General features: G+C 39.8%; 1 protein-coding gene across 1 annotated transcript in view; it reads right to left on the reverse strand.

Annotated features, from left to right (window-relative positions):
• The window catches only part of LOC128694454 (neuronal acetylcholine receptor subunit alpha-9-II-like), a 59,687-nt gene that overhangs the window by 34,435 nt on the left and 1,669 nt on the right, over positions 1 to 23,583 (reverse strand). Inside the window, exon 3 of the mRNA XM_070105392.1 lies at positions 1,104 to 1,190. Coding sequence (XP_069961493.1) covers positions 1,104 to 1,190 — 87 coding nt within the window. The remainder of the gene's footprint in view (positions 1 to 1,103; positions 1,191 to 23,583) is intronic.

Below are 23,583 nucleotides of genomic sequence, written 5' to 3' on the forward strand. Positions count from 1 at the left end.
AACAAATTTTCCTGAGAATAAGAAAAAGTTTTAGAGCGATATTAGTAAGTTGATAAAGCCTTTGGAACGAATGGATTTGAGAGTTAAAAATAGAAGAGGGGAGTTATTAAATGGGAAGATAGAGGGAATATTTTGAGGAACTTAAAAGTTGATGAAGATAGGGAAGCTGTGATTTCGTGTATTGGGCAGTAAGGCATAATATCTTGCAGGAGTGTGGATGAGTCAGACGTGAGTGTAGGGGAGGTGCGTGAGAAGTGGGTAGAATGAAATAGGGTAAAGCAGGTGAGATTGATGGGATCAAGACAGAAATGTTAAAAGCAGGTAGGGGATGGAGTTCTAGAATGGTTTGTTTAACTATCATATAAAACAGGGTAGCAGCCTAGGATAGGAATGGGGCGCATGACAACGTTATTTTACTACTATTCTAAGCACATTGCTCACGTATCTCATTTTGCTTAATAAAAATAACATTTCCACTCTTCCTCAAATTCATTTACCCTCCCACCCATCCTTCATTTCCTTTTACATACAAACCAACCCATTCGCTCCTATCCACTGCACCCCCCCACTTCAACCCTACCTCTTGCTCCTTCCCATTTCTTTGCCCCTACATCGATGGCTCCTTCATTTCCATGTATGCGATAGACCATCATGAGAGATAGTAATATCCATGTACTTACAACTCAGCTCTAGCGAAACGAAGCCTTTGAAGCTGCTATAGCTGCTGAACCTCATAGCCTTACTGAATTTTCCCAACTCAGGTTGAACAATTTTATCACTGTGTAAAATCCATCCTGTGTGATGGAATATGCTGGGATTACAATAAATAAATACATAAATATTTTTTTATTAACCATGAATTACAGTGTGAATTACATGGAAAGCCCCTAGTTGTGCAATATATTTGGGGTAATAGGTTAGCAGCCCATTGCCGATGTATCCAGTTTTACTAAAAAAAAAAAAAGGCTTCCCTACCTCCCATCCAATAAGCCAAACTCTCTTATTCCTGCTTTCCTCCCTACTTTTCTCTCGTTTACCATCCACTTTCCTCCTTCTGTTTCTGCCATCCCACCTCCCTGCTTCCCTGCCTTCCACCAGCTCACCACAGATGTTCATGAGGGCTCCAGGAATAATGAAGAAGAACAGCGCGAACTTGACTCTCCTCTGTAGCTGGATGTCGTAGACCACCACTGTGGGAAGAGAAGGTGAGATCATGAGAGGCTGTGAGAGATACACTCTAAGGTGAGAGATCATGAGAGGCTGTGAGACTAAATAAGAAGCTGAGGTATGATGAGATGAATACATTGTTTGACTATTGTTCTATTCCTGGTTAAATGTATGTAATGTACTTTTTTATGTTCCCATAACATGTGCCCCTCCCAGGACCTTGTAAAAGTATATGTATATGCACGCAAAGACTAAATAAAAACTTAGACATTGCAAGTCCGTGAGGAACTTTGAGAGACGATGGAAATCATTCATAGATAGGGAACAATGAGTGGCAAAAAGAAAAGGTGAGGAAAGACGATAAAACAAGGTAGTGAAAGATATGGGTGATACCGATTCTACTTTATATCTTGATTATGTACCCAATGCCAGCTTGGTCCTGGCAGTAGTCACGAAATTAAAAGATTCACTCAGTGGATTAGGCTTCAACATTCAGTTTGCTAGGCATGATTCATAAGTAATAGGTTCAGTGCAGAAAGGTCAAATTTGAATAATAGGCTTCGATATTCGGTCTTTTCTCATTACGAATGAAATATTTTAAAATTTTAGGAACCTGTGAATTAAATTTCCCAAAATTTCGGATTATTTTTTTTCACATGCAAGTATGCAATAAAGCACAGCGTAAAAATAATTATCCCGGAAAAGTTTACATCTGGTTAAATCTGCATCAACTAGTAATGAAAAATCTCAAAGCTCCTCAGAAGTGCACGAACCTGCTGAGGACTCATCCTGTGTGATGGTAGAAAGACCGACTCTCTTCGATCTCGGTGTCTCATGTGTAAAATTGATTTTTTCCTTCTTGCACTATTGTCTCCCGGCTGCTTGTACAGCCTAAGGTAAATGAACTCATTTGAGAGTGTGTCGCATGGCTAACTGATCAGTTATATCTTTCTTGTGAAATAACAGTATAATATGGCGTGCCGAATAGGTAAAATTTGTGATTTTGGCTTAAATAGTAACGCAGTGCTCTTCTTGCCGAATAAGTCAAGCGAATATTTGTGTATGTAATAACTTCGCAAAAATCCTTCTGAACCTAACGAAAAAAATGTATTTCATTGTGTTTGTTTATTATTAATTAAATTAATGTAAACTTATCTAATATATATTTAGTTGGATTAGGCTAAATTAAATTGCGCTTCTTAGAATAAAGTTGGGTACGTTTTCTAAGGTTCTCTTGATACAAATTTATTAATTTTTACTTTAATATAAATGAAAAAAAAATATATCTTTAAAAATATAAAAGAAATTTTTAGAAAGACTTAATTTTAAATAAGTTCTTGCTCTGATGAAAACTCACACTCACGCGAGCTTTTAAATCTCTGCACAAAATTCAATTTAAACCAGCAAATAATAGAGCCTACTAGACTGGAGAATACACTAGACCTCATCTTCACTAACAATGATGATCTGATAAGAAATATCACCATATCAAAAACAATATACTCAGATCACAACATAATTGAGGTTCAGTCATGTATGCGCGGAGCCCCAGACCGACATAATGAGATTAGTCACGAGGGAGCATTCACCAAATTCAACTTCAATAACAAAAACATAAAGTAGGACCAAGTAAACCAAGTCCTAACCGATATAAGCTGGGAAGATATACTAAGCAACACAGACCCCAACTTATGCCTAGAACAGATTAACTTGGTGGCACTCGATGTATGCACAAGGCTTATTCCTCTAAGAAAAAGGAGGAGTAGATGTAAAACAGAAAGAGACAGGCGCTCCCTTTACAGGCGACGGAAAAGAATAACAGAGCGGCTAAAAGAGGTCAATATATCTGAAATGCGTAGGGAGACACTGGTCAGAGAAATAGCAAGCATCGAACTTAAGCTAAAAGAATCCTTTAGGAGTCAGGAATCGCGGGAAGAACTAAAAGCCATAAATGAAATCGAAAGAAACCCAAAGTATTTCTTCTCCTATGCCAAATCAAAATCGAGAACAACGTCCAGTATTGGGCCCCTACTTAAACAAGATGGGTCCTACACAGATGACAGCAAGGAAATGAGTGAGTTACTCAAGTCCCAATATGACTCAGTTTTTAGCAAGCCGCTAACCAGACTGAGAGTCGAAGATCAAAATGAATTTTTTATGAGAGAGCCACAAAATTTGATTAACACAAGCCTATCCGATGTTATCCAGACGCCAAATGACTTCGAACAGGCGATAAATGACATGCCCATGCACTCTGCCCCAGGGCCAGACTCATGGAACTCTGTGTTCATCAAGAACTGCAAGAAGCCCCTATCACGAGCCTTTTCCATCCTATGGAGAGGGAGCATGGACACGGGGGTCGTCCCACAGTTACTAAAAACAACAGACATAGCCCCACTCCACAAAGGGGGCAGTAAAGCAACAGCAAAGAACTACAGACCAATAGCACTAACATCCCATATCATAAAAATCTTTGAAAGGGTCCTAAGAAGCAAGATCACCACCCATCTAGAAACCCATCAGTTACACAACCCAGGGCAACATGGGTTTAGAACAGGTCGCTCCTGTCTGTCTCAACTATTGGACCACTACGACAAGGTCCTAAATGCACTAGAAGACAAAAAGAATGCAGATGTAATATATACAGACTTTGCAAAAGCCTTCGACAAGTGTGACCATGGCGTAATAGCGCACAAAATGCGTGCTAAAGGAATAACAGGAAAAGTCGGTAGATGGATCTATAATTTCCTCACTAACAGAACACAGAGAGTAGTCGTCAACAGAGTAAAGTCCGAGGCAGCTACGGTGAAAAGCTCTGTTCCACAAGGCACAGTACTCGCTCCCATCTTGTTCCTCATCCTTATATCCGACATAGACAAGGATGTCAGCCACAGCACCGTGTCTTCCTTTGCAGATGACACCCGAATCTGCATGACAGTGTCTTCCATTGCAGACACTGCAAAGCTCCAGGCAGACATCAACCAAATCTTTCAGTGGGCTGCAGAAAACAATATGAAGTTCAACGATGAGAAATTTCAATTACTCAGATATGGTAAACATGAGGAAATTAAATCTTCATCAGAGTACAAAACAAATTCTGGCCACAAAATAGAGCGAAACACCAACGTCAAAGACCTGGGAGTGATCATGTCGGAGGATCTCACCTTCAAGGACCATAACATTGTATCAATCGCATCTGCTAGAAAAATGACAGGATGGATAATGAGAACCTTCAAAACTAGGGAGGCCAAGCCCATGATGACACTCTTCAGGTCACTTGTTCTATCTAGGCTGGAATATTGCTGCACACTAACAGCACCTTTCAAGGCAGGTGAAATTGCCGACCTAGAAAATGTACAGAGAACTTTCACGGCGCGCATAACGGAGATAAAACACCTCAATTATTGGGAGCGCTTGAGGTTCCTAAACCTGTATTCCCTGGAACGCAGGAGGGAGAGATACATGATTATATACACCTGGAAAATCCTAGAGGGACTAGTACCGAACTTGCACACGAAAATCACTCACTACGAAAGCAAAAGACTTGGCAGACGATGCACCATCCCCCCAATGAAAAGCAGGGGTGTCACTAGCACGTTAAGAGACCATACAATAAGTGTCAGGGGCCCGAGACTGTTCAACTGCCTCCCAGCACACATAAGGGGGATTACCAACAGACCCCTGGCAGTCTTCAAGCTGGCACTGGACAAGCACCTAAAGTCAGTTCCGGATCAGCCGGGCTGTGGCTCGTATGTTGGTTTGCGTGCAGCCAGCAGCAACAGCCTGGTTGATCAGGCTCTGATCCACCAGGAGGCCTGGTCTCAGACCGGGCCGCGGGGGCGTTGACCCCCGGAACTCTCTCCAGGTAAACTCCAGGTAAACATCTCTCTCTCTCTCTCTCTCTCTCTCTCTCTCTCTCTCTCTCTCTCTCTCTCTCTCTCTCTCTCTCTCTCTCTCTCTATATATATATATATATATATATATATATATATATATATATATATATATATATATATATATATATATATATATATATATATATATATATATATATATATATATATATATATATATATATATATATATATATATATATATATATATATATATATATATATATATATAACACTCGAGACAATAACAATACTTACAGTACTGGAGACATTTTATAGGAGAGCTCTGGCACACTGGAAGCTCCAGCAGTTCGATACATATAACAGAGGAAACGAAATATACCACGGAGGAAAGACACGTAAGCGATAATTTGTACCTGTCGTGCTAGTGTGTGCGCCAGTGAATGATTATTACTAATATTTAATAAATAGATATGTTTATTATATAATGTCCTGATGAAAGCCAAGTGCTCACCACAGACAAAATATGTAGTGACCATGAACCAAGGACAATATGTAGTGACCATGAACCAAGGACAATATGTAGTGACCATGAACCAAGGACAATATGTGGTGACCATGAACCAAGGAGAATATGTAGTGACCATGAACCAAGGACAATAAGATACGACACAGTTTTTTGAAGATGTCGCATGATTTAAACATATTTTAATGCTAATTTTCTCGAAATCTCTCCGGACTTATGGCCTTACCACTTACATAGAAAAGACTCATCTTTTTAATTATTCTATAGGCTTTTATGGAAGTTTGCTGTTCACCTGACAGAGAGCTATGAGTGGGAAGAGGGATGAGTGGCTGTTATAAGAGGTGAGAAGAGAGCTTATGTTGTAAGTGATGCTTGTATCCCACATCGTCCGCCATACACATGTAATTCTTGAGATCCCGCAAATTTCCTGTCCCAATTCTTCAGCAGGGGACATTAACATGGGTTCCTATTACAAATTCAGTTTGTCTCGGAAGATGCTGAATTATTAGTAGAATTTCCGTGACAACCAGTTAGTTAGTTTAATATGTTTATTATGCACCCCATACCCATCCTGTGGGCGGTAGTCAAAAGATTACAGAGGTACATAATGGGTCCAGGGACTGGGCCTCAAAGTTTTGATGGCTGAGCAAGTTACAGAGGTAATGAATTCACAATTTAAAAAGGTAATGAACTCCAGGTAGGTCTAGTCACAATCATGACAAGTTACAAAGGTATTAACAGACTATAGAGGTACACAATGGGTCCAGGGACTGGGCCCCAAAGTTTTGATGGCTGAACTAGGTACAAGGTAATGAACTCACAAGTTACAAAGGTAATGAACTCACAAGTTACAAAGGTAATGAATACTGTAAGAATGGTTACTTGCGTTTATACATGGCTACAATCATGAACAAATTTTAGAGTAATGAGCAATTCACACTTCCACACCCGGTCACAACACACACAAAGACACACGCACACACACACACAGGAGCTTGGACTCAACCCCTGCAATCTCAACTAGGTGAGTGAACACACACACACACACACACACACACACAAACACACAAACACACAAACACACACACACACACACACACACACACACACACACACACACACACACACACACACACACACACACACACACACACACACACACACACACACATGCACATATGTGTTAATGCTTTATTTACAGGTAGCAAAGTCAAGGTATTTCTCCAGAATGGTCTGTAATATACCACTGTGGATAAAATACTTAGCCATTTCTTGAACACTTCTGAGTGAGTTGTTTCTAAATTCATTAATTTTATCGCACTCCAGTACATAATGACGCAGGGTGTGACAATAGTCCATCTGGCAAAGTTTACATTTCGTTTGGTCTACATCTGGTGGTGGTGATTTAACCTGCCAAAGATACTTGTAACCCAGCCGGAGCCGGGCAGTAGTGACATCCAAGAGTCTGCTTATTTTATTGAATGCACCATAGACATGTGGCTCCTCCTGCATGATAGAATGATGATAGATGGACTCACTGGTGTCAATCTCCCTGAGCCTTAAGTCCATAAAATTCAGTTGAAGTTCTTTTCGTATTATTGTTCTCAAACTACTACCTGACAAGCCAAGATTGTAATCTACTCCCTCTTTGAAAGCATGCAGCTTAGCCAATTTATCAGTTCTATCATGCATCTGAAGACCAATGTGAGATGGAATCCACAGCATGTGCACTCTGACTCCACTGTCCACAATCCTACCATACCTGTGTCTGGCTTCTGACACAAGCATGCCACAATTTATGCTTAATGAGTTGAGAGCATTTATGGATGACAGAGAATCAGTTACAATTAAACTGTCAATCTTTGATACATAGATGCATTTCAGTGCAAGGAGTATGGCAAACAGTTCTGTCTGAAGGGTAGAGGCCCAATTATTGATGCGTGCTCCAATTTCTTTAAGAGAGCCATCACTCTGTACGACAACAGCAGCACTACCAGCTGCACCAGTGGATTGGTGAACAGAACCATCAGCGTAAATAACTTGCGAGAGTGTGTGCTGTGTGACTAAGTTATTAATACAGCTTAAGGCCTCATGTTTGGCTTCAAGGCGAAGTTTTGGTTGTGATTTCAGAAGAAGTTTGGGGGGAAATGGAGGAATGGTAGTTTGGAATAGGGTAATATTCCATGGAGCGGAGAAGTGCCGCTGTTGCCTTACTTGACACAGATCATGTATCTGATTCATGCGGAGGTCGGTTCCAGTTTTTTCGATCCATCTAGAGGAGTGTTCACCAGTGCTGAGGAAAGTTTGGAGGGCTTCTGTGCAGGTGGTTGAATGAGCTTGCCTGAGCATATTAACCCCAATTAGGATATTTCTTTCAGTAACACGATCTCTGATGCTTGGAATATCAAGTTCTTTTTGCATATTTAAAATTTTGGCAGTACGAGGGCATCCTAAAATGATCCTCATTGCTTCGTTCTGCAGTTTTTTCAGCCCTCCAAGCTTCCAGTCAGACACAAGAGCAAGTAGTGGCGCAGCATAATCAACCAATGATCTAATATAAGCAAGATACATCATTTTCACAATTTTAACATTAGCACCATACCTTGGGTGAAGCCCTGCCACAACTCTAAGTGCTCTTAGTCGTTCTTTGTATTGGCGACAAAGTCTTGTTACAACAGGTCCAAGTAGTGGAACCTCAAAGCCTAGATACCTGTATCTGCTTACATATTCTAGAAGAGACCCATCATGCAATTGGATCTGACGAACTGTGCCTCTCTGTCGAGGAGGACGCCTATTGAGTATCTTTGTTTTATCAGTAGAGATTATCAACCCCAGGTCCTGACACGAGGCTAGTACATGATTAAGAATGTTTTGGGTGTTGGAGAATCCGGTGGTGTGAATCATTATGTCATCAGCAAAACTAATCACATAATGATGGGGCTGACTAGGCATAGCATTAAGTAATGCATTAAATATTGAACAGTGTGGGACTGAGCACACCTCCCTGTGGGGTTCCTAATTCAAAGTCTTTAGTTACACTTCTATGTCCCATCCTCCAACATCCATTCTGGCAAGTTCACTAATGATTACATGTCGGTTGGCTACATCGAAAGCGGATTTAAGGTCAAGGAAGGTAGTGTATGAGCTGTCAGTGTGCAGGGTGAAAAAGGTGGCTATGCAATGATGCACGCTCCTTCCATGCATGAAACCATGTAACCGGGGAGACAAAAATTGTTTGATTCTGTACATGAGACGATTAAGAATCATTCTCTCAAATGTTTTACACAAGCAGCTAGTAAGAGATATTGGGCGAAATGCATTTTGTTGATTGGGCTTAGGAATTGGAATGATGAGGCTGTTGGTCCAAGATTGAGGGAGCTCCCCAGTTACATAGCTCATGTTATATAATTCAAGTAATGGATTACCTGGTACTAGACACAGCAATCTGAGTATGTTGTAAGTAATACCATCCTCACCAGGCGACGTGGAGTTGCCCTTAGTTAGTGCTGCATCAAGTTCATAATTAGTGAAAGGAATGTTGCAGTCATCTGCCTTGCCGAGCATAAAGCAAACAAGTCTCTCCCTTGCATCATATTTGTCATTTAATTTTGCCTGTGTGGTACTGGGAAGATTGTCATAGCTAGATGTAGCAGCCCAAGCACTGACTAACTCATTCGCCCTATGCAAGGGATGAGGGTGCGCGATCAGCCCAGTTCTGTTACCCTTAATTCTATTTATGTCCCTCCATGCCCGGCTAAGTGGGGTGTGAGCATTAAGACCGTTGACAAATTTTTCCCAGTCTGTTTGCCGCAGCTCTGTCATACGCTCTCTGGCAGCAGCAAGGGCAGTTTGGAAGAGCCTCAGCATTCCAGGGGTACGATGTTTTCTATAGGCTAGGCCTAGTCTGCGAGCAGTACGTTTCAGTGTACGAAGTTTAGAATCATTGTAATAAGTATGGTTTTTGAAGGAGGTATGATTATTATGGAAGTTTGTTGGGTTTAGAGTACCAAGAGGTTTCAGTGGCGGCTCTAAGTAGTTCTGAATACTGCTCACAAGGTCATTGTTAAAGGTTTCTACAGAGGAACACTCATAGGAATTATACCAGTCAGTCACATGTGCAACAAAGTCATCATGCTGATCAGTGGGAACATTAAAATGTTTCCGTTTGAATATCCCACCAGGAAGGATAGTATTACCAATATCTAGTGAGGTTAGCCTAGGGAAATGATCAGACGCTATATCTGTTACAATGGAAGACTCACAGCTGGCAGAAGTAATGTTGAAGCCCAGGCACAGATCAAGGACGCCTCCATAGATATGTGTGGGTTCAAGGTCACCTACAATTTGGATATTATCATGACTGTTTAAGAGTGACAACAGTTGATTACCATTACGATTACCAAACTGTGAGTTTCCAATGCTTTTGTGTCTTGCATTGTAATCGCCAATAATAAGAGTAGGCTCAGAATGAGCACAAGTTGGGAGCTCCAAGTAATTAAACTTATCAGCAGGAGCGTACAAGTTAAATATGTTGAGAGCAGAGTTCCCTATATAAATCCTAACATCGTGATATTGTAGCCCCTCTGTTTTCTTATGTGCAAGAAGTTGATGGGGAAGTGATTTTTTAATATATAGAACACAAGAGTTAGTAGATTTGAGGTTATATGCAACAAATGATGGTAATTTAGGGGGTTGGGATTTTTCAGGGACTCTGCACTCTTGTAGACACACAACATCAATGGGTTCGGTGGTTATTTTATGATGAAGGTCAGGAAGTCTTTTTCTAAGTGATGCAATATTCCAGCTTAATATAGAAAGTTTATATGAGTTTTGATCCATTATAGTAGTCCTGGGATCATCTTGAGTTTCTCAGCATAATGAAAATTTTTTTCATATAAATAGCAGACCTTATCAATGTCAACAGTGCTACCATTGTCCATGAGTTTTGTAAGTGCACCTCCAGTTGTAAGGCCTCGTGGGAGTCTTCGTAAACTCAGAGCACGACGCTGTTTATGTGTGAATGTATGATAGGTGACACCACCACTCACATTCCCTCCTCCACTAACATTACACGCAACACTACAGCTGTCATCACCAACGCCACTACCAACATTGTGTTCAGTACATTTATCAACAGTATTGTATTCAACATTAATGTCTATGTGGTTAACCTTATCACACTCTGCATCACCACTTATATTACGGTCATCACTATTACTAACATTATAGACACCACCGCTCTCATCACACTCTTCACCACCACTTATATTACGCTCATCACTATTACTAACATTATAGACACCATTGCCTTTATTGTGATGCTCACTTTAGTTATCAACACAAGTATTATATTCGTCATTACTGTAATTAAGAACATCACCACCACCTTGTTCAGCAGCCTTACACTTGCTTTCACAAATTGTGACAATCTTGTTATTGGTACACTCGACACATCTTTCCTTGTGTTGTTCAAGTTGTTGTTTCAGGAGAAATTGTTGTGTTTACCAGCGCTCACAAATTACAAATGGCATCTCCCCACGTCACTCCCCGGCTGTTCCACATCCCCCCTCACTCGCAATTTTTCAAAGCATCATATCAGCATTACATTTTAATATACAATTATTATATAATTCAAATTTATGCATGCTAAATTTAGGAAAAATTCCAAATTTTCCACACTGCGGCAGGGGGATGATCGTTGATAAACGACTTAAATTAACTGAAATTATTTTTGTACTCCATTTTGACTTACAATTTTTAAATACATTTGAAAATAAAATTATCAAGAGAATTTACTTTGGTATAAACATAGTATACATTACATATTTACACAGTTTAGTATGTTACCTATATTCCTAATTACTGTGGAAAATACTGTATATAATTTCCAGAAATTCAGTATTTATATGTAAATAGATGGCCTATACTATATTTAATAATATTTGTCATAGAAAACGGAAAGCCTGCATCTGGGCAGGGGACTCTCCATCTTGGTTTTGAATTTTGTACAAACGTTGGTGTAATGGGAAGAATTTTTCGTGCTCTAGAGGTTAAAATTGTGCTGACACCTCTCAAATAGGAGGCGAAATTGGTGGATGTGCATTCCTGCATAATTTGAGATATCAGACGACTGGACAAGACAGCTCCAGGAACCTCAGATAAGCTCTCTAGATTTGTGTGTAATTCTGGCCAGCATTATTTTCATAGATTTAGTTAGAGTGAGGTTTTCTGAGTATGATACACATTAATCTCCAGTCAAATGGGTGAGTGATATTAAGATATATTTTCCTTCTGTTATGTAATTGTGTATATATATATAACCATTTATTATTTTTAATATACAGTCCACAAATTTATATATTTACCAGTATTCCTGGTGTATGTACATTTTATTTAATTAATAGGTCCAGAGCAACTTGTGGTTATGACAGTGGTAGGTATCGTAGGGGGACATTTTTTGCGACCTAGGTGTCCCAAATTCCTACTTGTCTATGTAACAGTGATAAATAATAATTATCTTTGTTATCATTTACTGTTATGTACATAATTAGTTACATTCAGATAAATGCAATTTTCCACATTTAAATCATCAACTACTATTGAACCTTTTACAAACTTTCCTTAAACAACAATTTAATTTCATCTCCATAAATTTCTTCTTGCGTCCTCTAAATCCGACATTTAAGAGGATGTGGAAATTTATGTGAAATATTAATTTTGTTTATAAATTTAAGCACTAAAAATGTTACATCAATTAGTTTGGGTAAGGAAGAATATCTATAATTCTTCACATCTTCTAATAAATTCATTAGACAGGGCTTCTTCCCGAACACATTTAAGTTTCCATGCTTCTTGTATTAACAATTTTTCTCTTATTGTAAGGGGTGATACTAAGCCTAGTGGACTGAAGCATTAGGAAACTTCAGCAAGCAAGATTGTTAACCCAGCTATGCCACCATCATTAACATTAGCTGCAATCTTTAGATTAGTAACTGTTGTTTCAGTGTTAACATCATTATCATTATTATCATGATTGTCATTATTATTATCATTATTTTCATTATACAAACCCTTACACGTTACTACATGATGCCTTCTTTTGTGGCACTGGTAACAATCATTCAGTGTGGCACAACAATCCTTAACATTACGGCCTCCTAAACATCTGATACATCTGTCAAGTTCTTCCAATCTTTCCAACTTCACATCCCATGAATCATAAGCATTACAATTCTTGGAGAAATAAGTACCCTTGCAAAAAAGACAATCCAGCTTTCGCTTGACTTGCCTATTATTAACTAGGCCACTCCCATTAAGGTATTTACTCCTCTTAATTTGATATGGAGAACCATTATTTTTGGTTTCTGCCACTTGACATATACCTATGCAACCCTTTTTATGGGATGAATTATGATGATCATTAACATTAGGATATTTTTTCCTTTCATGAGACCTGACAGATACATCATAATCATCATGTTTTACATTCTTAGAATTATTTGGTTGGCTTGCTTGTAATTGTACAAGTAATTCTTGTAGACCTAATCTTATTTCCTCCAGAGAAAAATAACCTTTGTGGTATTTATTAGACAACCATTCTATAAGACAGCACTTAATATCCAGTCTGATTCACCCAAATCAAACCTATTACTCAAGAACTTAAGAGTGCTTTCTAAGTTGACCCTAAATTGTTACAAATTGTGGTAATTGTGCTCCGGAGTTCTTAAATTAATCACAGTATTTACTAGGTCTAACCTGCTTTGCTCCCTATTACCGTAGGTCACCTCTAACAAGTCAACTGCCTCCAGGTAACTAGAGTCTATATTTTGGAATCCTTGAATCAGGGCACAAGCATCGTTTCTTACCTGCCCTTTGAGAAAATATAATTTTGTGACATTTGCTAGGTCATTCCTCACATGTACAGCAGCCTTAAATACTGACCAGAATTCCTCTCAGGTGTCTCCTGGATTAAATATTGGTAGACATAATTCTGGGAATTTTGCTACTTCACCTGCCCCTCGCCCTGGTATTGCCCTGATTAGCTCTTTTGATTCCTTTTGTCGGTCTCGCTCCCGTAATCTTCCTGACTTGTCCACTTTTCGTGGCGCTCTCCTTCCTGCTCTTGTTAGTCTGTTTTCTAAGAATCAACGCCTTCCGCGCCGTTACCAACTTGCCCTTTCTTCTTTTAAATCTAACACTAACATTGTCATACTATCTTCTGACAAAGGTAATTCGGTAGTTATCCTTGATCGCGAGGATTACCTCCGTAAAGCTGATGTCTTGCTCTCTGACTCACGTACCTACACTCCTCTTGTTTCCAACCCTCTTGATGGCATCAAGAGAACTTTCAACAAGAAACTAAGGACTCTCTCCGACCTCTGTCCTCCTGACATTGACCTTGTTCAACGGTTTCGTGTCATCTGTCCCTCTCTTCCTTATTTCTATTGCCTTCCCAAAACTCATAAACCTGATATTCCTCTTCGTCCTATCATATCCTCTAGAGGTTCTGTCTCTTACTCTCTTGCTTCTTGGTTGGCCAAAACCCTCACTCCCTTTCTTGGTACTTTTTCTCCTGCCCACCTCCGTCACTCTCAAGACTTCATTGAACGGGTTCGCTCTCTCCCAACCTGTAAGATGCTTAGTCTTGATGTTGAGTCCCTCTTCACCAATGTCCCTCTTGATGATGCCCTTGTTTTCCTTAGAGAGAAGACCCATTGAAGGGTTTCTACATCTCCCTATACCTATTGATGTTTTTCTTGATCTTATCCGCCTCTGTGTGGACTCTAACTCCTTTTCCTTCCAAGGGAAATATTATTCTTAAACCTTCGGTGTCGCTATGGGCTCTCCTCTCTCTCCTGTCCTTGCTAATCTTTACATGGAATACTTCGAGACTGTTCTTCTTCCTACCATCGATGTGCAACCTTCACTCTGGCTCCGCTATGTGGATGACATCTTTGCTCTGTGGCCTCATGACTCCAGTCTCTTCCAACCTTTTCTTGAAGCTCTTAATAATCTTGCCCCTTCCATTAAGTTTAAAGCTAAATGGGAATCTAATTCCTTGCTTCCTTTCCTTGATGTTCATGTCCACCGCTCAGATACAGGTTTTTCCTTCTCCGTTTACCGAAAACCTATGCACAGTGGCATGTACATTCACTACTTTTCCTACCATGCTTCCCCTGTCAAGAAAAGTGTTCTTATCTTCCTCTTTCTCCGTGCCCTCCGCATCTGTGATCCTCAGTTCCTTCCAGCAGAAATTTCCACTCTTCATAATTCGTTCTCCCGTCTTGGCTACCCTTCCCATTTCATAGACTCTGCCCTCTCACGTGCTAAACGTAATTTCTTCTCTCCCAAACTCTCCACTCCTGGGAACTCTTCTGTCCTCTGCCTTCCCTACATTTCCGGTCTTTCTAATCTCAACAATTCTTTCCGTCCCTTAGACATCAAGCTTACTTTCCGCCAGACTAACACTCTTCACACTTATCTCGTTCATACCTCTCCTCCCTCTACAGATGGTTCTGGAGTCTACTCTATTTCTTGCTTCTCCTGTACTCTTCAATACTTTGGAGAAACTGGTCGATCTCTTTCTGACAGACTTAGGGAGCACAAAAATAGTGTCAGGCTTGCCGACACTAACAATGCTCTGTTCTGTCACGTCAGAGATCACAGCCATCCTATTGAATGGTCTTCCGCTAAAACTGTCTTCCCTACTTCCAACCCTAACAGTCGCCATCTAGTTGAATCCTCTCTAATACACAACTTTCCTTGTATGAATCTTAGTCCTGGCTTCGTCTCTGTAGATGCCTTCCTCTCCCACTACACTGTAAAATGCTCCAAACTTCAGAACACCCGTGACTTAACCTGACTCCTCATTTTTTTCTTTTTCTTCTTCTCCCTTTTCCCCTTTCCTCTTTCCTTTTTTTGTCTTTCTTCTGTCGCGTGTTTCTGTTCCTTCATTAAGTATTTCATCACTTCCCCTTCCCCCACCTCTGTGCACTTGCTCTCCCTCTGTGGACACCTAGCTCCCTTGCAGTGCTCCCCTTTCTTTGTATTTGACTGGCTCCTCCTTAATTCCCCACTACTACCACTACCACCACTTCTATTTCTACTACTACTACTACTACTACTACTACTACTACTACTACTACTACTACTACTACTACTACTACTCCTACTACCACCACTACTGCTTCTACTACTACCACCACTGCCTCTTCCTGCCTATATATACCCGTCCTGCTCCACTTCTGGTTCCCTATCAGCCTCCTCGAAACTTTAGGAAAACTCTTTGAAAAACTCATCAATCATCGCCTTCGCAGATACCTGGAACACAACTCTTTACTTTCTGATGGCCAGTTTGGCTTCAGAACACAGATCCACACAGGATGCCATTAACATCATTCTCAACTACATCCACATAAACACAAAACAAAGAAGCAGGACAGCCCTGGTTGCAAAAGACGTTGGAAAAGCTTTTGACACTGTCTGGCGCGAAGGGCTCAAGTACAAACTCTGCACTAACTTTAACCTGCCTCTCACTACTCGTAAACTCCTCTGCAACTTCCTAGACGGCCGTACCATGAGAATCAAATTCCAAGGTTGTTACTCTGACTACTTCACACTAAATGCCGGAGTACCCCAGGGATCTGTCCTCTCCCCAACCCTCTACATTTTATACACTAACGACATTCCAACACCTGTATACCACAACTCCATCACACTAGCCTATGCAGACGACATTACACAACTTATCACTCATGCCAATATAGATACACTCACACAAAACACAAAATGAGGTCGACAGGATAGCCATCTGGGAATCAAAACCAATGCAGCTAAATTCAGCATTACGTATTTTAACTACAGGAAACGTGATCCTCCATTACCTGTCGAGCTCAGAACAGCTGACACCCGCACTTACATCCCCATCACACAATCTGTCACTGTCCTTGGAGTTTACACGGACACATTCACTCAAGGCATGCAATAGCTAGTAAGGCCCTTGCGGGCCTCTACAAGCTGAAACACGCCTCTCAACGCACCAAACTACACCTCCACAAATCCCTAAATACGTCCTCGGATAACTTACTCTCCTCTAGCCCTCTCTCTTGCAGCAAAAACAAACTTACTTAAACTGCAGCGTGTCCAGAAAAAGGCGCTGCGCTGGGTGCTTAATGTCAGATGGAAGGACTTCGCCACAAGCGAGTCTCTCCATGCCCAATTAGACATCCCTGCGCTGAATCTGTACTGGAAGACGCTCAGTGACAGACAAACTAGAGACACGACATGACTACTGGGCCTCTCTCCTTGACGAAGACATTCGCAGACCCACAAACCAACACAACCTTTTCTACTCCTTGCATGATCCTGCTCCTAACTCTATTTACAAATGACCTTGGATTCGCTGACAGGTACCTTCTCTGACAGGTACCATTCTCTGACTCACGTTCACCTTAGCTATTGGGTTAAGACATGGCTCAGTTCTCCACTCCTCTCTAGCGCTAAACGTCGCATGTCCCTTCCTCCCCGCTCACCCAACTGGAGTCCCAACAGAAGAGCCTGAATTTCTCTTCTCAATATCTGTCCCACGATCGCCTCGCTGCTGGGTTAAGCCCTGGCTCTATTTCTACGACTAAGAACACTCCTCTCCAGCACTATTCTTCGTCTGTCCCGTCTTCCCCGCTCATCCCATTTGGGATCTTACCTGAACTTTCGTTCGTTTGTTCGTTACTTCTGGTTAGTGTGACTTTGTAAATGGTCCAAGTCGGATCGAAACGTCGTCGTAAGCTCCTCTTTTCTATGTGCGGGTTATTTATGTATCGTTCCAGTCACGGTATTGTGCCTTTTTTGTTATTTACAAATGTTTATTTCTCTGTAAAGAGTACAATGTGTGGTGTGGAAAATTGCATTTATCTGAATGTAACTAATTATGTACATAACAGTAAATGATAACAAAGATAATTATTATTTATCAGAGTTACATAGACAAGTAGGAATTTGGGACACCTAGGTCGCAAAAAATGTCCCCCTTCGATACCTACCACTGTCATAACCACAAGTTGCTCTGGACCTATTAATTAAATGAAATATACATACACCAGGAATGCTGGTAAATATATAAATTTGTGGACTGTATATTAAAAATAATAAATGGTTATATATATACACAATTATACAACAGAAGGAAAATATATCTTAATATCACTCACCAATTTGACTGGAGATTAATGTGTATCATACTCAGAAAACCTCACTCTAACTAAATCTATGAAAATAATGCTGGCCAGAATTATAACACAAATCTAGAGAGCTTATCTGAGGTTCCTGGAGCTGTCTTGTCCAGTCTTCTGATACTCAAGTTATGCAGGAATGCATATCCACCAATTTCGCCTCCTATTTGAGAGGTGTCAGCACAATTTTAACCTCTAGAGCACGAAAAATTCTTCCCCATTCACCAACGTTTCTAATACAAAATCAAAACCAAGATGGCGAGTTTCCTTCTGCGCAGGCGCAGCTTCCCGTTTTCGATTACATAAATTTTAAATACAGTATGGCCATCTATTTACATTTAATAACTACTGTATTTCTGGAAAATATATACAGTATTTTCCATATGTGGCTTACATATTATAAAATACTAATTACAAAGAGGGCCACTATCAACCTAGCATGACTAGGCATTTCGGGCAGACTATTAATAATTCTAACTATATTTATACAGGTTATGGAGAATATTGATATTAAAGCTAGGTAACTGCATTACAGTTTGTAAATTTAGCAATGAGAATGGTTTTGTCTTGTCATGATACATAGTTTCTATTAAAGCACCTATATTGCAATATCTCAGGCAAACTTATGACTAGTTTAAGATTTGTTATGCAATAGCTTCATTCGAAATTTTATGTTAAGTCATTTAGGTGAATGTAAGTATAAACTGTGGGGAATCACAGATATCGAGAGTAGGTCTAGTTTGTTTTTTTATGTGTGCATGATACAAGAGAACAGGTGGTTTTCATGTAGCTAGCTGATGGTGGGGTGTGTCAGGGAGATAAGATTTTTGTAACGGTAGTGTTGAAAGTGATGGCTGTGTCTGCAGTTCTAGAGTTTTCAGGCAGGGAGTTCTAGATTTTAGGCCCTTTAATGTACATTGAATTTTTGTATAGGTTTAGCTGGACATGGAGAATGTCATAGAGATTTTTGTACCTGGTGTTGTACCTGTGGATCCTGTCACAACTATCAAGAAAGTGTTCTAGTTCAGGGTTAATATTGGAATTTATTGTTTTGTAAATGTAGGTTGCACCGTAGTAAGTGTGAATGTTTTGTACAGTGAGTAAATTTAGATCTTTGACGAGTGGGGGAGGGGTGTTGCCTAGTATTGGGTTGCATGATAATTCTTACTGCAGCTTTCTGTTGGGTTATTATTGGCTTTAGGTGTGTTGTTGCTGTTGATCCCCAGGCACAAATAGCACAGGTGAAGTAGGGATAGATGAGTGAATAGTATAGTGTGAGAAGGGCTGATTGTGGCATGTAGTAGCGTATCTTGGAGAGGATCCCAACTGTTTTGAATACTTTTTTTTATGTGTTGGATATGGGTGCTGAATTTCAGGTTGTTGTCGAGGTGCAGGCCCAAGAATTTGCCCTCATTATGTTCAGCAATAAGAGTGTTGTCAGTCTTAATGTTCAGTTGTGCAACACCTGCTCTGCTACCAAACATAATATAGAAGGTTTTGTCAGTGTTAAGTGTAAGTTTATTGGCTGTCATCCAGGTAGATATTTTTAATAGCTCCTCGTTAACAATGGTGTTGAGTATGGCAAGATCTGGGTGAGAGATGACATAAGTTGTGTCTTCAGCAAAAAGAATTGGTTTCATTTGTTGTGATACGTTGGGAAGATCATTGATATATAAGAGAAAGAGCAGGGGACAAAGGACACTTCTCTGTGGCACTCCTGTATCAAGTGGCTGTGTTGATGAAGTTGTGTCTTTAATGGTGACATACTGATACCTATTAGTAAGGTAGGATTTGAAGTATGCAAGCGCATGGCCTCTTATACCATAATGGTCAAGTTTGTGGAGTAGGATGCCGTGGCCTACTGTGTCAAAAGTTTTCCTTAGGTCAATGAAAAGTCCTAATGGATATTTCTTATTTTTCGGTTCTGTGTAAAGCAGGTCTAGCATTTTTACAATTGCATCGTCTGTGCTTTTATTTTTTCTGAAGCCAAATTGGCAGGGGCTGAATATGCTTTGTGCTATTATAAACGAATATAATCTCTTGTGCACGAGGTTCTCGAAGATTTTGGATAGCAACGGTAAGTTTGATATCGGCCTATAGTTGTTTACATATATGGGGTCACCACCTTTGTGTATTGGTGTAACTCTTGCTGTCTTGAGTAGTGTCGGGAATGTGCTAGTTTCTAATGATTTGTTAAAAATTATTGAAATAGCATGAGAAAGGACATGAGCCGCTCGCTTGTACAATACTGGTGGGACTTGTGACAGATTCCCTGATTTATTTTTAAGTGCCTTGATAATCGTGGTGACTTCAGTGGGCTCAGTAGGTGCAAAATAAAAGGAGGTTAGGAAATTCCCATCTAAGTACTGACTTGCTCGGGCGTTGGTACCTGGGATTTTGCTCGCAAGATTTGATCCTGTGGTTGAAAAGAAGTCATTTATCTTGTTAACTGTATCAATAGGCTGTAGTGGTGTTTCGTTCAGTTTAGTTAGGACAATATCCCTAGTTATTTTCAGTTTGTGGGTGCCCAGAATCTGAGAGAGTGTTTTCCAAGTATTTTTTTTATATCTCCTCTTATTTCAGTAAATCTGCTGGAGTAGTATAATTGTTTGGCTTTTTTTTATTAGTTCGGTGAGAACTTATGAATAGTGTTTAATAATATCTTTGTGCATTAAGCCCTGTCTGTATTGCTTTTCATACTGATGTTCTTATCAATGGATCTTAGTATGCTGTTAGTTAGCCATGGACAACCTAGCTGTTTATTTGTAATCTGTTTCGTTTTATAGGACAATGTTTATTGTATAGTCTAAGTTATTTATTAAGAAATATGTCTGTCCAATCATCAATACCATCGGCTTTGGAGAATTCTGTAGGGCAGTCAACAGTCTCGAACTCTGCTGTAAAGTTACTTACTGAGGCCTCGTCATGGAGTCTAAATGAAACTTTGTTGTATTCCAGTAGTGGTTTATTAATGTTTGTTAAGAGGAAGGTAGGGTAGTGGTCAGTAGTGCTGTCTGTGATTATCCCTGATTTAAGGGGGGGGGGCTAGTATATTGGTCCATAAATGGTCAATTATGGTTGCAGTTGTCTCAGTCAGCCTGGCTGGTTTAGTTATTGTTGATATGAGAAGTGTGTTGTTCATATTGTTGATGAAATCAGTTACTGGCTGATCATCTGGTAGGTCAAGGTTGATGTTGAAGTCTCCAGCTAAGAGAAGGTGGTGCTTGTTCATTTGTTTGTTTGTTATTAGTGTCTAATTTATTACTAAAATTTGGGATGTTTGTATGAGGCATCCGGTAAATGGCCTCGATTGTTATAGGAATCTTAAGATTTTTTACAGTAAAATTAGCAAAAATATATTCTCCATGTTCATCACTATAGCAAGTGGTGTTATAACAAGATAGTTCATTAGAGTAATAAATGCATTGTGTAATACAATTTATATGAAACATCTGTTCTCTAATGATTCCAAATACAATTCTAAATTAACCTTATTCACAGTTTCTTCTGCCACAAGTTCCCGACATTATCAGCTCTGGTCACGTGACCATGGATTTTTCATCAACATTAATTACATTACCTTCATCCATGACTCCCTAATGAACACTGGTTGAACACATTATACGAGACACTTGCATAATTATTATATGTACCAAATGTTCTAGCCAAATATTTCCTGGCTTAGCAAATTAATTATAATTATTATAATATGCGCCAAATATCCTAGCTAAATATTTGCTGGCTTAGCAAAATAATTGTAATTATTATTATAATCAGAAAGATAACAATTATCATTCCTAGCCCTAACTGGGCTTCGCAAATTAATAATTATAGCAATTACAATCCTAGCCTCACTGGCAATTAATTAGCAATTAATTTACATAATAATTACACAAATCCATTAATATTACAAATGTATAAGAAATACAATTCCAGCTCCACTGGGCATGCAAATCCAATTTATTGTGGCAACTATAATCTACTACACAAATACCATTAATTAAGTAAAAGTCAATTATATGTGAACCCAGCAATCCATTACTTTCAATCAAATCATTCAGTCATATTAAATTTTCATTGATTAGGACTAAAGTGTTTTTGAATTATTATTATGTAAGCAAATTACTTGCATGAGGTTCACAGGGTATTACCTGAATTATTACAGGCAAGTAATTTGGGTGAGATAAGTGGGATTTAAGTTACAGTAAGTCACAGCACTGTAACTCCCTCGATGCTCACTTCATCACCACACCCTGTGAGTGATGGTTGTATCTTTTATCTTCTACCATACACACATAATTCTTCAGGTCCCGCAAATTTCCTGTCCCAATTCTTCAGCAGGGGACATTAACATGGGTTCCTATTACAAATTTAGGCCCAAACCCTCTAATATGGCTCAGAAGACGTCGAAATATTGCCAGAATTTCTGCGGCAAATTACAAATGGCATTTCCCCTGCATCACTCCCCAGCTGTTCCACATCTCCCCTCACTCGAAATTTCTCGAAGGGTCAAATCAGCATCACATTTAAATATACAATTGTTGTATAATTCAAATTTATGCATGCTGAATTTAGGAAAATTCAAATTTTTCCACAATACATATTGAGTTATAGGTAAGAGAGGTACCATCAGTATTTGTGGAGAAAATTCTCCAGTAAAGGGGGTATCTCTCAGCCCTCTCAGCCCCCTTCAGCCCTTTGAGGGACTTAGCCCTCCCTGGAAGGGGCTAATGGACTCTCATTAACAGATTAGTCGAACACGTGTTCATACCAGCGTCATAAAATATGCTGTCCTCTCCTTGCCAGTTCCCGTTGCAGCTACAAGTAACAGTTAAACTAGAGTAATTACTCCTTTCTCCTCAACAGGAAAATTAAGGGAAAACCTGCATCCACTTCATCCACAATTTGAGACTATTATGAATTGTAGTCTTTGGCTAGATAACAAGAAATCTACCATCTTGTATTGAATACTGTTACAATGTGTAGCAATGGAGAGAAATCAAGCTGTGTTCAGCATGTCATTTGTGGGGACACGAGAAGGAAAGAGGTAGAGGGTGCGGGCATGGCTCAGATTGCTTCAAAGAACCAATGAGTACATGTGTCGTGAAGACGTTGCTTCCTTATCGAACAAAAGGTAAACGGACAGTAGTGACCAGTGCATTCTTGACTCTTGTTCATTCTGACAATGTCGGGAAATTAGAAAAGTTAGATTATTTCCTTTATATAAGCCAGGGAGCTGGCGGCAGAACTAATCACGTGGTGTTATTGCGTATCCATGTTCTTCCTGCTGAGGATAATACCACGAAACTGTGAACAAATGATGGAACTGAATAGTGAAGTGCAACCAACAGTGAATGATTGCAATAAACATTCCCGACGTAGTGGTGAACATCAGTGCAACATTCCCCGAGACACTCAAGCCTTCAGTCTAATCAAGTCACCAATATCGGTTTTAAACGGCTGTCAGCTTTATGAGGTCAAGTTACACGAGCAAGGTAAGTCTTAATTTTACTTGTAGAGCCTTTTATGTACTGCAGTCCATGGGCAGACACAAGGTAATTTAGAGCCTATTATGTACTGCAGTCCATGGGCAGACACAAGGTAATTTAGAGCCTATTATGTACTGCAGTCCATGGGCAGACACAAGGTAATTTAGAGCCTATTATGTACTGCAGTCTATGGGCAGACACAAGGTAATTTAGAGCCTATTATGTACTGCAGTCCATGGGCAGACACAAGGTAATTTAGAGCCTATTATGCACTGCAGTCCATGGGCAGACACAAGGTGATTAAGGCTGTCCTTTACAAG

This window comes from Cherax quadricarinatus, chromosome 6 (assembly GCF_038502225.1).
Source record: "Cherax quadricarinatus isolate ZL_2023a chromosome 6, ASM3850222v1, whole genome shotgun sequence".
NCBI classification, from domain to species: domain Eukaryota; kingdom Metazoa; phylum Arthropoda; class Malacostraca; order Decapoda; family Parastacidae; genus Cherax; species Cherax quadricarinatus.